Source organism: Vulpes vulpes, chromosome X (assembly GCF_048418805.1).
Source record: "Vulpes vulpes isolate BD-2025 chromosome X, VulVul3, whole genome shotgun sequence".
In the NCBI taxonomy this organism is placed as follows: Eukaryota; Metazoa; Chordata; class Mammalia; order Carnivora; family Canidae; genus Vulpes; species Vulpes vulpes.
Window position 1 is genome coordinate 26,256,924 of NC_132796.1, and position 18,086 is coordinate 26,275,009.

At 39.3% G+C, this 18,086-nt stretch overlaps 1 protein-coding gene across 11 annotated transcripts in view; it reads right to left on the minus strand.

Moving 5' to 3' along the window:
• Positions 1 to 18,086, minus strand: part of DMD (dystrophin) — a 2,426,617-nt gene that overhangs the window by 23,089 nt on the left and 2,385,442 nt on the right. For all 11 annotated transcript variants that reach the window (XM_072743155.1, XM_072743156.1, XM_072743160.1 and 8 more), the window contains 2 exons: positions 10,090 to 10,333; positions 9,117 to 9,240 (listed from right to left, as the gene is read on the minus strand). In XM_072743155.1, the coding sequence (XP_072599256.1) occupies positions 9,117 to 9,240; positions 10,090 to 10,333 (368 nt within the window). The remainder of the gene's footprint in view (positions 1 to 9,116; positions 9,241 to 10,089; positions 10,334 to 18,086) is intronic.

Sequence of the window (18,086 nt, forward strand, 5' to 3'; positions counted from 1 at the left end):
TTCATCCTTCATTGTGTTGATGTGGTGTGTCCTATTGATTTGCAGATATTGAACCATTCTTGCATCCTTGGAACAAATCCCACTTGATCATGGTATATTATCCTTTTAATATATTGTTGAACTTGTTTTGCTAATATTTGTTGAGGTTTTTGCCTCTATGTTCATCATGGATATTGGCCTGTAATTCTTCTGCAGCATCCTTGTCTAGTTTTGGTTTCAATGTAATGCTACCCTTGTAAAACGAGTTTGGAAGTGTTCCCTCCTTTTCAATTTTTGGAAGAGTTTGAGAAACATATGTATTAACTCTTTAAATGTCTGGTAGAATTCACCTGGGAATTCATCTGGTCTTGGATTTTTGTTTGTGGAAGGTTTGCAATTACCGACTCAACCTCCTTAGTAGTAATGGGTCTTTCCAGATTTTGTATTTCTTCATTATTCAAACTTGGTAGGTTGCATGTGTCTAGGTATTTATCTTCCCATTTCTTCTATGTTGTCCAGCTGGTTGGCATATAATTGTTCATAAGTGTCTCTTACTATTCTTTGTATTTAGTGCAGTCTGCTTTTTTATTTTTATTTTTAAGAAGATTTTATTTATTTATTCATGAGAGACACACAGAAAGAGGCAGAGGCATAGGCATAGGGAGAGGCAGGCTCCCTTCAGGGAGCCTGCTGTGGGACTCGATCCCAGGACCCCAAGATCATGCCCTGGGCCAAAGGCAGATAGATGTTCATCCACTGAGCCACCCAGGTGCCCCAGGGCAATCTGCTTTAATATTTCTTCTTTTTAAAATTTCAGTTAGTTAACATACAGTGTTAGAGAAGCTTCAGGTATACAATATAGTGATTCAGCACTTCCATATATCAGTGGTGCTCATCACAAGTGCACTCCTTAATCCTCATCACCTATTACATATCCTCTTTTATTTCTAATTTTATTTGACTCTTTTACTTTTGGCAAGGGTAGCTAAACATTTGTCTATTTTTATCTTTCTAAAAAATGAGCTCCTGGTTTCATTGATCTTGCCTTTTTTTATTCTATTCCCTTTGTTTCCACTCTGATTTGTATTTCCTTCCATTAATTTTGGACTTTTTCTAGTTCCTTGAACTGAGAGTTGAGACTTTTCTTGTGTCTTTATGTAGGTATTGATTACAATGAACTCCTTTGAAGTGCTTTTGCCATGTCCCATAAATTTTGGTATGTTGTTTCCACTTTCATTTGTCTCAAGGTATTTTTTTATTTCTTGATTTTTTTCTTTGATCCATGTTGTTCAGGAGGATGTTGTTTCATCATCTATTTGTGAATTTTCCAGTTTTCTTCTTGTAACAAATTTCTAGTTTCAGACCATTGTGGTCAGAAAAGATGCTTGATTTCAATCTTCTTAAACTTACTGACTGGTTTCGTGGCCTCTAACATACATTCTATCCCTGGAGATTGTTTCAGTTGTGCTCTAGAATGTGTTGTTTTTGGATAGAATATTTATATAATCTGTTGAATCTACCTGGTCTAAGATGTCAAATAATTTAAGTCCAGTGTTTCCCTACTCATTTTCTGTCTGTATGATCTATCCATTAGTGAACAGTGGAATACTGAAGTCCCCAACTATTATTGTGTTACTGTTAATTTCTCCCTGGAGGTCTGTTAGTATTCGCTTTCTATATTTCAGTGCTCCTATGTTGGGTGCATAAATGGGCACAGATGTCATACCCTCTTGTTGGACTGACCCCTTATCATCGTGTAATGCCTTTTGTTGTCGAGTCTAGCATGTCTGATTTAAGCGTAGCCACCCCAGGTTTGTTTTGGTTTCATTTTTATGGAATATCTTTTTCCATCCCTTTAATTTCAGTCTCCATGTGTCCTCACATATGAAGTGAGTCTCTTAGAGACAGCATATAGATGGGTGTTCTTAACAAGTTTTTTTTAGTATAGTTGACACACAGTGTCACATTAGTTGCAGGTGTACCACATAATCACTGAATTTCTCTATACCTTATGTGATGCTTGTCACAAGTGTGGCTACCATCTGTCGCTATCCAGTGCTATTATGATATCAACTATATTCCCCATGCTGTGCCTTTTATCCCCATGACTTATTCTGTAACTGGAAGCCTGGATTTCCCACCACCCATTTCGCCTAGCTTCCTACCCCTCTCCCCTCTGGCAGCCATCTGTTCTCGGTATTTATAAATCTGACTGAATTTTGTTTGTTCATTTATTGTGTTTTTTAGATTTCACATTAGGAGTGAAATCATAAGGTACTGGTCTTTCTCAGTCTTTCTTATTTCAGTTAGCATACCGGTCCTGGATGGCTTGGTCTTTTTTGTTTTTGTTTTTTTCTTTTAAATCCATTCAGTTACTCTAGGTCTTTTGATTGGAGACTTCATTCTATTTTGATTTTAAGTAATTTTTTATAGTGGTGTACTTATTTCAAAATTGTTTTCTGGCTATTTTGTATTTCCTTTGTTCCTTTCTTCTCTTGTTCTCCTCCTCTGTGGTTTCCTGATTTTTCTGTAGTCATATGCCTTGATTTCTTTCTTTTTCTCTGTTGTATGTCTACTCCAAGTTTTTGTTCTGTGGTTACTATGAGGCTTACATAAAATCTATTTTTGTAACAGTCTATTTGAAGCTGGTAACAACTAAGTTTTGAATGCATTCTAAAGCTCTACATTTTTACTCCCCTCACAACATTTTATATTTTTGATGTCACAGTTGATATCCTTTTATCTAGTGCACCCATTAATAATTTATTCTGGTCATTTTTACTATTTTTGTTTTTAAACCTTCATATGAAATTTTTAAGTGATTTATCCACCTCCATCACATTATTCTGAATGTAATGATATATTTACCTTTACATGGAGATTTATATTTTCATATGTTTTCTTCTTACTAATTAGTACCCTTTCATTCAGCTTAAAGAAGTCCCTTTGGGGGTGCCTGGGTGGCTCAGTTGGTTAAGCATCTCACTCTTGGTTTCTGCTCAGGCCATGATCTCAGGGTTGTGGGATTGAGCCCTGAGTTGGGCTGGATGCTCAGCATGGAGTCTGCCTGAGACTCTCTCCCCCTCTGCACTGCCTGCTCTCGTTCTCTAAAATAAATAAATCTTAAGTTGAAGGGCTTTTTTTAAAACTCCTTTTGTAAGATGGGCCTAGTGGTGCTGAACTCTTTTAGCTTGTCTGGAAAACTTTTTCTATCTTTCCTTTACTTCTGAAGGACAACTTTGCCAGATAAAGTATTCTGGTTAGCAGTTATTTCTTTCAGCACATTGAATGTGTCATTCAACTCCATTCTGACATGTAAAGTTTGTGCTGAAAAATCTGCTGCTGGTCTTGTGTGTACTGCTTTTAAGATTCTCTCCCTTGTCTGTATCTTTTGACAATTATAATGAGTCCTGGTGTGGGTCTCTTTTAATTCCTCTGGGCTCTTGGATCTGGATGTCTGTTTCCTTCCTCAAGTTAGTGAAGTTTTCTGACCCTTTCGTTCTCTCTCTGTTCCTCTGAGACACCTATAATGTGAATATTTGTCTGCTTGGGAGTATCCTGATAAGTCTCTTAGGCCATTTTCAGTCTTTTTACTTTTACTTTCTGCTCTTCCGGCAGATGGATTCTCCTGTCCTGTCTTTGATGGCTCATCCTTTCTTTCTGTTCATGCAGTCTGCTATTAAACCCCTCTCATGTAGTTCTCAGTTCAATTGTTGTGTTCTTCCGCTTCATGATTTCTATTGGGTACTATCTATCTCTTTGTTGAAGTTCTCACCTTACATGTACTGTTCTCCAGACCTCAATGAGCATCTTTATGACTATTATATGAACTCTTTTATCAGGGAAACCACTTACCTCCATTTTATTAACATCTTTTATGATTTGGAACATATCCCATTTCCTTTTCCTTGACATTGTGTTGGTTTCCATTCATTGGATAAAACAGCCACCTCTCCCAGTCTTGGACTGGTTTAAAATTCTTGTAGGAGATGAACCTTAACTTTCAACCCTGCCCTAGCTTTTGGTTGTCTTTCAAACATTTGTAATTGTCCCAGCAGCCTTCTTGGTTCCTAGTGTCACCCAGTAGTTGAGGGCATGCCAAGACCTCCCCAAAGGGGAGGATCTCAGCCAGCAGCTTTTTTTTTTTTAACTATGATTAAATTTATTCAATGGCTATAAAACTATTTAGAGTTCATATTTCTCCACAAATCAGTTTTAGAAAGTTATGTTTTTCTAGGACTCTGTACATTTGGTACACAGTTTTCAAATGTATTTCAGCCAGCAGCTTTTAGAGTATGCAGCTATCTATACCTTCTTCAGGGAAAGGCTAGGAGATGGGAGTTGGTGTTTGTTCCCTCTTCTCTGAGTCCTGGGCAACAGCCATTTACATTTTTTTTTGTTCGCTGCCATCCCACCAAACCTATGAACACAAGCCCTACTGGCCACCAGAGCCAGATCATCAAGTTATGTTAACCGGATGACAGCCACGAAAACCAGAGCATTAGATGTGTGTACATTCTCCTTTCCATATGTGACTTGGAGGGAGGCAGGAGAGTGAGAAGGTGGTACCCACCAGCCTCCGTAGTCTCTGGAGACTATTTCAGGTGGCCCTTAGATGTGTATTACATTAGAAACCTCTACCTCAGGCTGAAACTTACGCGATAAACAAATAGGCCTCTTCCAAGGAAGGGTGGGTGCATTTCAGTCTGGGGCCTCTGAGCCAAGCCCTGCAGGGCTGGCCACAGTGAATCCTTATGAGCCCTTTAAGTACTGTCCTCAGCTGATTTTTTTGGTGATTCATATATTTAGTACCTTGTTTGTGGTCATGTCAGGGGTGTTGCATATGTCCAAACTCACCAAGGAGTACACATGTGTGCAGATTTTGGTCCATCAATTATACTTTAAGAAAGTTAAAAAATTAAAAGAAGGCAGGTAATGGAAGAAAGGGTGGTAAAGGACTATCTTTGTGTGGTATTAAAATTAGAAGATGTTCTGGAGGCTGACCAGGATTTCAGATTGGGTTACATTTTTATCCAAAAGACACTCAGGAGAGGCCTAGCAATCTTGACTTATGGTTATCAACATCCCAGAAACCAAGACCTGGAAAGATCATCTAGCGAGAAGGAAGGGGCTAATGAGAGAATCTTGAGGAAAGTTGAGTGATGCCCTGAGAAAGGTACATCACCGATGTGATAATTGGATATAAAATATTTAACTTGAATCCAAGAGTGAGGGACATCCTATAGAACAAGTTGCTGTGACCTCTTCTAAAATGTCAGTGTCATGAAAAATGTAGAGAGGCTAGGGAAGTGTTCTAGATCACAGGAGACTAAAATGAAATGATAGCTAAATACAAAATGTGGCCCTTCACTGGATCCTGAATGAGAAAAATAGAAAGCTGTAAAGAATGTTACTGGCAGAACTGAGGGAATTTAAATTTAAATTATGCCTAACAGTATCATATCAGTGTTAATTTCCTGAGTGTGATGATTCTTTTGTGATTATGTAAGAGAGTATCTTTTACCTTGGAAGATACATGTTGAAGTATTTAGGGTTTAATCATTAAGTGGGTCAGTTAAATATACAAAACAAACTGCAAAACACCTAATGTGCACATATGCAAAAAGATGTAAAATAAAGCAAATGTGGCAAACTTCAATTAACTCCATTTCTGTCATAGTTTGAAATTCTTAGGCAGAAGCTAGGGAACTTCTTAACGTTTTTAAGAAAAAGTGAGTTGGAAGATGGGAAGAAGGGAATGGCTCATCAGAGGTAAGGAGTTGCTAGTGAAGCTCCTGGATACGTAACTCAAGAAACCCAAACTTTCTGAATTTCCTTGTCTCTTCCAATAGCACGTAAGCTTCACAACACTGTCCCAGTTAGGGACACCTGGGTGGCTCAGTGGTTTAGCGCCTGCCTTCAGCCCAGGGTGCGATCCTGGAGTCCCGGGATCAAGTCCCACATCGGGCTCCCTGCCTGGAGCCTGCTTCTCCCTCTGCCTGTGTCTCTGCCCGTCTCTCTCTCTCTCTCTCTCTCTCTCTCTCTCTCTCTCTGTTGCTCATGAATAAATAAATAAAATCTTTAAAAACAAAACAAAACAAAACAAAAAACACTGTCCCAGTTTAAAAAAATGTATAGTGACACATATGGTATGCAGAGACATAGTGATAGGTATTTCATGGTTTGAGGAAGCACTCCAACTCATTAGGTTACTCATGAGGTCACCCAGTATGACTTCACCCATGCTTGCCTTTAGAATGTCATTGGGAGAGGATTTATTTAAAGAATGCAATTCTGTATCCACAATACGGTTCTTTAAATCCCAGCCTTATCACACAACTCAGACTTTCAAAGTGAGAAGATACACATGGCACCTATTTAAGTACCTGTGTGCATCCTTCAAGAAGAGGGTTGGGTCACCCCCCCCCCCCCCCCCGCCAAACACAGTTGAAAAAAAAAAAACCACCTTTGCAGTTAGTCCTTTCTTTCAGAGAACAAATTCAGCCAATCCGTTTTATACTAGCCAGGTAGCTGAACTCACCCACGTAGAACACTTCTTGTTTTCCGTTCTGCTGTGATCCTCTGAGCTCTGCAAACCATCAGGACCACAGCCTGATGTGTGCTGTGATTTGGGGGCTTCCTTGGAGATTCTTTCTCTAGGCCAGTGTTGACAGGCCTACATATAATCACTGCTTCTAAGCACCCAGGGGTCAGAATCTCACTTGTTAAAATATGCGGTACAGTTTCACATGCTCTGCTTACTTCAAAGCAAGGTACAAAAACTCCATTGGTTTTGGAGTTTACAGACTTTGAAGAGGCAGACATTTTTTCGCGTGCCAAGCTATTGTTTTCAGTCCCAGTGGTCCAGTGGTTCTATTCGGATCTCATGGCAGGGAAAGAGAATCTGATGCGAACACTGCCCTCAGTCACTGAGCTGGGATAAAGCCAGGAGAGCTGCTCCACACACACATTTTCTTCCTTCACAGGACAACTGGGACCTGGCTTTCCTGCAAGGTCTGACTTCTCTGGAGGAACAGAGGACTCTGCCCACTGCCTGAGGGTCTTGAAGCTCATCAGAACTGCTTCCCCAGCCCTCTGCAGCCCCCTCGCACAACCTCCTCAGTATCTCCATCACCTCAGAACCTCACTACCATCTGATAAGCCCGACCACCCTGGTCTTGTCAAAGCCATGAAAAGCCCCCTCTCAGTGATCTCCACGTATAGTCTTTGGCAGCTCACCAGTAGGCTGGGTCTTAGATATAGATAGGCATCTCATGAAAGTACGTCCAATTTTGAAATTCTCCTGACTGTGGTGCGTTGATTCTTCTTTTCTGTCTGGCACTTTACCTCTCTATATGCTACTCTCATAGAACATTTAAGTATAAAATGAATTTGTCGACACACTATGATACCAGAGCTTTAAGTGTGAGGAATCAAAGAGACACAGGTCTCTTCTTTTCTGTGAGGAAAGATCAAGAGGGTCAAATACAACCAGTTTAGGATCCACGGAAAAGGAAACAAAACATGGGGCTGCCTCATACTGGGCCTGAGGACAGAGGTGCCCGGGTAGCTCAGCTGGTTAAGTGCCTGACTCTTGGTTTCAGCTCAGGTCATGATCTCATGGGTTGTGGGATCGAGCTCTGTGCTCAGCAGGGTGTCTGCTTGAAGAGTCTCTCTCTGCCCCTCCCTCCACATGCATGCTTGCTTGCTCGCTCTGTCTCTAAAATAAGTAAGTCTTCAAAAAAAAAAAAAAGAGCAGGATAAATGAAGGGGATAGATAAAGTATTTGTGGCCTTCACAATCTAGCATGGCAGGAAAAGTCAATAAGCAGACAGCTGGTGACATTCTATTATCATTTATGCCTCATGCACTCCAGTTTTCTGAGAACCCAGTCCTAGGCAGGAATGACACTAGACCATTTCCTCAACAAACTCATCTTTCACTTAAGTCCTCATTGTAACTTTGTTATGTTCCAAAAATGTCTCCACTTTGCTCCAGCCTCACTTGTTTTCAAAATTACTGAAAACACACATTCTCCAACTTCACAATTTTCTTGGCTAATGCATTGACACGATCCAACGAGCCATCATTTCTTTTCATTCTTTGACCTGTTGCCCACATCTTCATTCTACCTGCTTTCCACTCCTTTATTACCCCATCACCTAGAGGGAGGTCTTCCTCAAGACACTGGATCCAGGCCCTTTTGTTACACATTTCTTATCTCACACCCTCCAGCTCCTACTTCCATGGAGCACACTGTCACCTCCCCCAGCCGGCTCTTTTACACCAGATACGGACCTGTGCTTTCACTTTCCACACACGACTACGACCTGCTGGTTTCTCAAACACAGTGTGTCCCCAGTCACAAGGATCACTATCTGGTTTACCCAATGCTCTCCCATCATTGCCCAGGCAGGCCCACAGCCCTAAATACTCTGTTTTCAAGTAGAAGTCTCCCAGTCTTCTCCTCCCTGACCCCTAGCTAGCCTACACTTTGAACTCCCATAGTTTGGCCTTTGTGTTTGCCTCTTAAAACTTTTATAAGGTGGAACAATGGGTTACTTTGGGCCACAGACAGCTGCCGGGATACCTCTTGGGAGATATTTCTTACCCGACATATATTCTCTTCTGACCAAAGTGAGTCCAACACCTCTGCTCAACACTCATGTCATTGTAGTATGACCCCAATCTTCCTCTGCAGCATTATTTCCTTCTCTCTACCCCACCCCTTCTGCTTGGACCTGATTTTTCTACTGACATGGACTACTGGCTCTTTGCTGCCCTGGGCCAAACGTCTTTATCTCTACATCTCCACTTAGGCTACTCCTTCAAAGAGTGCTTGGTTCCTACTTCACCCTTCCAAACTATGCAGAATTACCAATTCATCATAAAGCCTTTGCTGTTCTCCAAAATGAATGAACCCAAATACTACACTAGTTTGTTCTGAGGAGCTGAACGGCCAGCTTTTTGAGGGGGCTTGGACTATGTGACTCATCTTTGTATTCTAAAGACATTTATGACCATGGCTTGTACAGAGCTGATAGTAGGTGATTTAGCTGATGATCCGAGCAAACAGTTCACCATTTCCAGACCTGAAGAGAAAACAACATCTAAGAGTGGTTAAGAGAAACGCTTACCCATGGATTCTGAAGTCTGACTGCCGACCACCCGGAGCAGCATAGGCTGACTGCTGTCTGACCTCTGAAGAGAGGTAGAAGGAGAAGACACCGTTGTACCATTCACCTTGGCCTCTGCCTGGGGCTAAGGTAGCCAAAAGAAAGCAGCATTAGTTTTCATAATAAACACTCAAATAATTATATAAGTTTAAAATGATGACTCATCGGATTCAGAAAGTAGAACCTTTTCTACATAGAAACCTCCCAAATTTTGCTGTTGATAAGCTCCATCAATACTGTCTTTGTATCTGAATTGTGCCCCTTACGTGTTTGAAAAGGAATTACGGCTACACTGGAATAAGATACATAAAATTATTAGACCAAATAACTGAAAGACCTAGAAGGTCATGTGAGAATGGTAAAACCATTTGAGACTACAATCATATAGCAGAGACTTTATACTTTTGTAAAGTATTAAGTCACAGGATGGAGGGAACATATTCAAGCTTTATGCAGGTAGGGCCTACCTACTACAATGCACTATCTTGCTAGGATTTCAATGAAGGCTTTAAAAATTATGTTTCAGGGGTTAGAAAAAAATTGAAAGGCACACCAGAAAATAAGACCAACTGCAAAAAACCACAAACAACAACAACAACAACAAAAGAGTTCTATTTCCAGAGGCATGATTTTCACTTTTAGGAAACTAGTGGAAATCTTTCAATACTTTTTCCCCCAAGATAAATTTTAAATAGCTTCAATAAAAAAGTTTTGTAGGAAATAATCTTGAACAAATATAAAAAGATATACTAGTTTTCCTCCCCTTCTTCTATCCCTCCATGGCCAGTACTTCGCTAGGCACATCCTAAGTACCCAACAAATCGATACCTCTTGCAATCCTAAAAGGGACTCTGAGTTCTATTTTTTAGTTCTGGATAAGAGAGGAAACAGCAATTTTTGCAATTATCCCATGTTAGAGAGATGTGGGCCTCACTTGCTCCAGCAGCTGCCTGAGCCTGTGTAACTGGGATTCCAGTTGTTTGTTGTGGTCTTCAAGGATTTGCATCCTGGCTTCCAGGCGGCCTTTGTGTTGACGCAGCAGCTTGGCCTCAGCGATGAGCTCAGCATCCCGGGGACTTTGGGGAGAAGTAGGCATCATTTCAGGAGGGGACGGCAGTGGGGACAGGCCTTTGTGTTCATGCTGCTGCTTTAGACGATCATACTCTGCTTGCAGATTTCTGTTGGCATCAAAAAAGTGAGAAGAGAAAAAAGACCCAGAAAGTTGAAAATCATCATCAGATTTTATATAAAATGGCATAGAGATACATCTGACCACCACCAAACACAACAGCAAGCAAAAGAGAGGTACTTAATGAATGGTTTTTATGATGAGGATCTTCGCAATGCTTTAAAAAAAAAAAAAAAAGAAAGAAAGAAAATTGGAAGCGTCTGCCCGGTGTGTGAGGGGAGATGCTTTTCAACCTCTTATTTTATGAGTGCCACGTTCAGATGAGCAAGCAGCAACGGATTCAGTCATTTTACAACTATTTCCTTATAATGTCATGAGATTACAAATTTTTATACCTCTGTCAACACAGGTTTGCTTAAAAAAATCAAACATTTCAACAGTAATGTGTAACAGCATAGTAACAGTGTAACCATGAACCCACTGCACTGTTTTCTCATAAATTAAACATTTGCCGTATTTTTTTCAAAAAGTTTTGAAGAAATAAAGCTGCAGCCTTCCTATGTATTCTCCTCAATATCCGATCAGTTCCCCCCTTCCCAGTGCCCCCAAGGAGATAATGCCATCCTGAATTCCGTGTCTATCATTACCATGAATGTATCCACGAAGATGAGGTTGAACTTAGTCAAGATGCTGTTATTTGGCTGTTTTACCTACAAAAGTGGCCATTTCATGTGATTCAATCTAGCTGTTATTTTGCATGTTCTTAAACTTTACGAACATTATTTTTAAGAAGATACATACCATTCTAAGAGTTGCTTTTTGCCTTCAACACCATTTTGGAGATTTATCCAGGTTGATACATAATAGTCCCTGATTTTAATTGTTGTAAGGTATTATTCTGCTGCTTGAATAGGTCAACAACATTCACCTGTCAGTGGATATTTAAGTTTCCACCCATCACTATTACAAACAAAGATGCAATTAACTTCCTTCTGTCGCCTTGGATACCTGTTTAAGAGATTCTTTATAGAACTTAGTTGGATGTGGAATTGTTGGGTTCTAGCAAAATCTTCAATTGTATTCATGGCATCCTTTAGTGCACAAATTTTAACCTTTAATATATTCCTCCATGTTTTCTGCTTTTTAAGAAAACCTTCTACCTGCATTTTATTTTTTTTGTTTTTTTAAAGATTTTATTTATTTATCCATGAGACACACACGGGGGGGGGGGAGAGGGAGGGGCAGGCAGAGACACAGGCAGAGGGAGAAGCAGGTTCCATGCAGGGAGCCCGATGTGGGACTCGATTCCAGGACCCTAAGCCGAAGGCAGACGCTTAACCACTGAACCACCCAGGCATTCCCTTCTACCTGCATTTAAAAGTTTAATTCACCCAGAATCATCTGTGCTTGATGTAAAGACATGATCTAATTTTACTTCCCATCCCATAGATAAATTATGAAGCCAGCCTCTTGGACTGTAGAGTCCATCTTTTCCTCACTGATTTCTAAGGGTAGCTCTGCAATGCATCAAGCACCCATAAATACACAAATGTGCTTCTGAGCTTTCTGTTCTGTGGCTTTATTTTTATGTCCCCATGCAGATTGCACACTACAACTTAAAATAAATTGGTGTCTGGTAGGCCCTCCTACTCTGTCCTGCCTTAAAAGTGTCTTGGCTCTTATTGTTGAAATTTGGGGTTCCAATGACATTGGAGGTATATAGGTTCAATGGGGAAGAAGTGGCTTGGTGTTAGGGAATCTTCACATCCAAGAACGTGCTAAGTCTCTTCAATCTTATTTTATAACCATTAATAATGTTCTGTACTGTGTTTTTTCCTCTTGCTCTTCAGGCTGAATGCTGAAACCATTTACGTTTTTTAATGAATATATTTATTAAGGTTGTAGATTACCTTCTTGCTTCAGAATTGCTGAGGCTCTAATTCCAATTGAGGACACTTCTAATATTGGCTACCATGTGCCTGATCAGAACTGTTGATCTCTTTCTTCCAGTTTCAGTAATGCCAAAATAAGACGACAGATATCCACTGTTTGCAGATGATACACCGTCAGTTGAGAGAAATGCCTATCCACAAGTGGGGGGAGGTCTAGATCTCAGAGAACAGCCATGAGATGCAAGCAGAGCTTTCCCGCTGCCCAGCTTGGGAAAATAAGATCATCTTATGACCAGGTTTCTAGTTAAGGAAATATTTTCGGTTGTTCCCTATCTGAAAGAGCCACAGGGGGTGGCATGGCTTCCAAAATGCTGATGTCTACATGGAAGAAGACAAAATCCAATCTATTACTTTTTTCTTTTTAAAGCTCTATCCTGGACCTAACTTTACAAGGTTTCTAGAATTGTTGAAAGTCATAGGGGAAATAAATAAATACCTGATCTTTCTAATATACAGAAATATAATCTCTGGGGTGCTGGGTGGCTCAGTCGGTTGAGTGTCTGCCTTTGGCTCAGGTTATGATCCCGAGGTCCTGGGATCGAGCCCCACATCAGGCTCTCTGCTCAGTGGGGAAGCTGCTGCTTCCTCTGCCTCTGCCACCATACCCCCCCCCCCCCGCCGGCTTGTTCTCTCTCCCTCCCTCTCTTTCAAGTAAATAAATAAAATCTTAAAAAGAAATATAATCTCTGATCTATTTTGACTGGAATCCTATCTATCTTTTGTTAATCTTCAAGGAGAGCTGTGTGTATGTACTTTGTTTCATAGCAAGCTGCTTTGACAAAGGAGTAATAAGACAATTTATCAAAACAAGTTTACTCTAAGCCAGATTCTGCACATCAGTCCTCTAGGTGGGAACCCATGTATGTAGTTGTTGGCATTAATTAAATCCAATTCCTAACTACTTAACTGAGAATCATCTAAGTGTTTCTGTGAACTTGAAACAGCATCCAATGTTTATAAGTTTTCACTTGATGGGAGTTACTGTTTTTCCCTCCTGGAGTTGTTCACTAGGAGAAATCCACCTTCATCGAAAAGTCCCAACTAACACCACCTTTTAATGGAGAATCCTATTCAAGATTCTTCTTTCTAGCAGACTATTCATTTTGAAAACACTATTTTTAGATGCGGACTTTAGGATAGTACAGCAAATGATTACCATCTTCCCACCTACTTTTCAAAGGCGACTACCTTTTCTAGAGAGATCTTCCTTGGTGTCTTCATCTTCTGAGTTTAGTTGTCCAAAGAGCTCTCTTTTATGAGTTCTTAATAAGTGCCTTTGTTCAGCTTAGTGCCTTTGTACAGCTTAGTATATACAACACATTACATTTTTGCTTATATGTTTTCCAGTGAAAACCAGAAAAGGCTCATTTGAATCTGCCAGGGCTTCCCAAAGCTGGGCTATAAAGAATACCAATTGCTCTATGGAGGCCCTTTCTTGCCTTACCAGATGTTGGAAATTTCTCTCAGGAGACCATTTCCTTAAAGACTCATATCTTTCTTCAGTTCTGGAAGATTCCCAGCTATTGTGGCTTCAAATACGGCTTCTCTGCCATTTTTTCCATGTTCTTCTGAAACTCCAATGGATATATTTTGGAGCCTTGTGGTTAATTCTCCATTTCTCTTAATTGCTTTTTTATATATTTTAATTCCCTTATCTTTTCTGATGGGGTACAGTCTAGAATGTGTCCTGTCTATGGAGTTTAGTAATTTCAATGACGATAGTTTGCATTTCCAAAGATGTTTTTTTTTTTTTTGAAGATCCACCTGGTTCTTTATTTTTGTACATATTTGTTTAAGTAAGCTCTATAACCCAGTATGGGGCTCGAACTCAGGACCTTGAGATCAAGTGTTGCATGCTCTCCCAACTGAGCCAGTCAGGCGCCCCAGTTCATTGGTTCATTTTTTTTTAAATAAATGGTATTTCCTTATTTATTTCCTCTCCTTCTGAACTCACCTCTCAAGTAGTTTTTGGCTGCTTCCACCCAAGACCTCTGGTCTAGAGCTAGATCTTATATTGGTAGATTATAGCTCTTACTTAGATTGAGTGGCATGAATGCACTTATTGCTAAATTTCATCACCAGGCAACATGGTTCAGGTCCTGGTTTCAAGGCTGTGAAGTGATGCTCTTCTTTGCAACTGCATGCCTCACCTCTTTCCCAGGCTTTATGCATTAGAATGTAATGCTGCATCCATGGCTGCAGATAAGCTGTAGTCCCCTGCAGCAGCCCAAATTGTTCATTTTTCATTTCAAGTATAAGTCTGTCTGTGTGTATGTCTCTCAAGTGTGTTTTTTGGGAGCCCTGATTTTAAAAGGTGGGGGCCCCGAGCCAGGCATTTAAAGAGGCTTTTAATTCCTGTTATTACAGCAGGAACTGAAAGTCTGCTAACTTATCCCCACACACTGCTCACCATGCATGCCGTGGTTTTCGTCTTAGCATTCCATATGTTATCTACCACTGACTGGATCAATGGTAGGAGCAGAGGAAGATGCCCTAAAAAAAAGAGCTCATGTGATCTTAATCAGAAGCCTACCAGGACATGTTGATTTTATAGATGTATGGTCAATGTTCCCTCAATATGCATTCAAACGTAAATTTACCATAACAGGATTAAATGAGCCAAGGAAGTGGGGTGCCTGGCTCAGTCAGGAGAGAATGCAACTCTTCATCTCAGGGTTGTGAGTTCAAGCCCCACACTGGGGGCAGGGATTACTTAAATAAAGTCTTTATAAAAAATAGCCTAACAAATAGGTGATATACATAAATCTATTAACTCAATAACAAACTTGATTTTGAGGGATGAATTTTCCCTCCTACAGTTCTGAGGCAGGACAAGCAATCATGCTAAAGGTTCAAAAATAGCTTAAAAGAAGTATCTTACAAAAAAGTATCTTGGCCAGAAAAGAAATACCAAGTACTTGGAGTTCATATTCTCTTTTAAAGGTGTTTATTTGAAAGACTAATGTTTAAGGTATCAAATTAGAGATAACTTTTCTCAGTAAATGTAGTCAGTGTGGCAGAGTTGTTAGGGCATATTTTTGTTAGGAGTTCAGAATTAAAGTTATCTTCTATATTTAAAAATATCTATGCCAATGCCTTTCAAAGTGTATCATGATACTAGATTTTTTTTGGACACAGTGTTTATTTATTTTTTTAAAGGTATTTTTTATTTATTTATGATAGTCACAGAGAGAGAGAGAGAGAGAGAGAGGCAGAGACATAGGCAGAGGGAGAAGCAGGCTCCATGCACCGGGAGCCCGATGTGGGACTCGATCCTGGGTCTCCAGGATCGCGCCCTGGGCCAAAGGCAGGCACCAAACCGCTGCGCCACCCAGGGATCCCTGGACACAGTATTTATAAAGCATGTAGCAGAGATCATCTTCATAAAAGACCAATGGGATACTTACCCCTATTCCAAGGTGAGTTGTTTTAAAGCTTAACCACAAATACACAGTTTACGCACTTTAACAGTTGGCTGTTGATTTATATTGTTACCAATATATATTTTGCTTTTCTTGAAGTTATACATGTACATCTCACCCCTATTAATTCTCTAATTGTTGGAATGTATTTATGCTGTCATTTCAATATAGTTGAATATATGTCAGCAATCAGATGACGACTCACAGAGAATCTATTTACGTTCTTGATTATCTTGTAAATTCTATTTCCCTGGTAGCTCTCTAAAGAACACTAATTCAAATTCACTGCACATGGCTTTTGTCACCACAATTTCTTCCAGCAGCCAGTCATCCTAAAAAGAATTCTCCCAGTATTAATTTCTTATTCTCCATAGAGCCTTAAAAAAAACCTTCATTCTATACTCATGTAAATGTATATGATTAATTTTATGTCATCAAATGTACAAACATGGTTGTCCAGATACCAATTTACCTTAAAAAATTTCCTAATCAGAATATCTCATCCCCAAACTGCAGAATACACATTTTTTTTCAAGTGCACATGGAACATTCTCCAAGACAGATCACATGTGAGGCCACTATACAAGTCTAAGTTTAAGAAGACTGAAATCACATCAAGCCTCTTTTCTGACCACAAGGGTGTGGAACCTAGGAATCAATTACAAGAAAACACTGGAAAAATACAAACATATGGAGAGTAAACCATGACTGGGTCAACAAAAAAATCAAAGAGGAAATAAAAAAATACATAGAGACAAATGAAAATGAGAACACAATGGTTCAAAATCTTTGGGATGTAGCAAAGCAAGTTTATAGGGATACGGGGTTACTTCAAGAAAAAGCAAAGTCTCAAATAATGTAACCTATGCCTAGAAGAGGAACTAGAAAAGGAAAAACCAGCAAAGCCTAAAGTTCATAGAAGAAAGGAAAAAATAAAGATCACAGAGGACAAAAATGAAATAGAAACTGAAACTAAGAGCTAGTTTTTTGAAAAGATCAACAAAATTGATAAATCTTGAGCTAGACTCATCAAAAGAGTAGTTAAATAAATACAAAATGAAAGGGGTGAAATAACAACCAACATGACAGAGATACAAAGAATTATATGTCAATAAACTGGACAACCTAGGTAAGTTGCTAGAAGCACACAATCTCCCAAAAATGAATTAGGAAGAAACAGAAAGTTTGAACATATTGATTAGTAGTAATGAAATTGAATCAGTAAATTAAAAAACTCCCAACAAACAAAAGGATAGAACCAGATGGCTTCACAGGTGTTTTAAGGAAGAGTTAATACCTATTGTACCCAAATAGTTCCCAAGAAAGAAAATTACAGGACAATATCCTTGATGAACACAGATGAAAAAAATCCTCCACCAAATATTAGCAAACCAAATTCAGTGATATGTTAAAATGATAAATCAACATGACACCACATTAAGAAAATGAAGGATAAAAGCCATATGATCATTGCTTTCGCTTCATGTACCGAAACTGACAAACTTTAGCATCCATTCACGATAACAACTCCCCAAAAAAGTGGATTTAGAACAGAGCTCAACATAAAGACCATATATGACAAACCCACAGCTAACGTAATATTCAATGTGAAAACCCTTAGAGCTTTTCCTCTAAGATTAGCAACAAGACAAGGATGTCCACTTTCACCACTTTTGTTCAACAGATTACTGGAAGTCCTAGTCACAGCAATCTGACAAGAAATAAAAGGCATCCAAACTACTAAGGAAGAAGTAAAATTGCCACTGTTTACAGGTAGGATGATATTATACAGAGAAAACCCTAAAGACTATTGGAATAAATGAATTCAGTACAGTTTCCAGAAATAAAATAAGTAAAAATCTGTTGCATTTCAATACACTAATAATGAAGTAGCAGAAAGACAAAGTAAGAAAACAATACCATTTACAACTGCATCAAAAAGAATAAAATACCTAGGAATAAAACTTAAATACCTAGGAATAGAATTTAATCAAGGAGATGAAAGGCTTGTACTCTGAAACCTCCAAGACTTTGATAAAGAACAGATGACACAAACAAATGGAAAGTTATTCAATGTTCATGGATTGGAAAAAGGTCGTTAAAATGTCCATACTACCCAAAGCAATCTACAAAATTGAAAGCAATCTCTATCAAAATACCAATAGTATTCCTCACAGAACTAGAACCCATAATCCCAAAATCTGTATGGAACCACATAAGACCCCGACATAGCCAAAGCAATCTTAGAAAAGAAGAACAAAGCTGAGGGCATTACAATCCCAAATTTCAAATTATATTACAAACTTGTACTAATCAAGACACATATATCAGTGGAATAGACCAGAGAGCCTAGAAATAAATACATACTTAAATGGTCAATAGTCTTTGACAAAGGAGGCAAGAATGTATATAATGGGAGAAATACAGA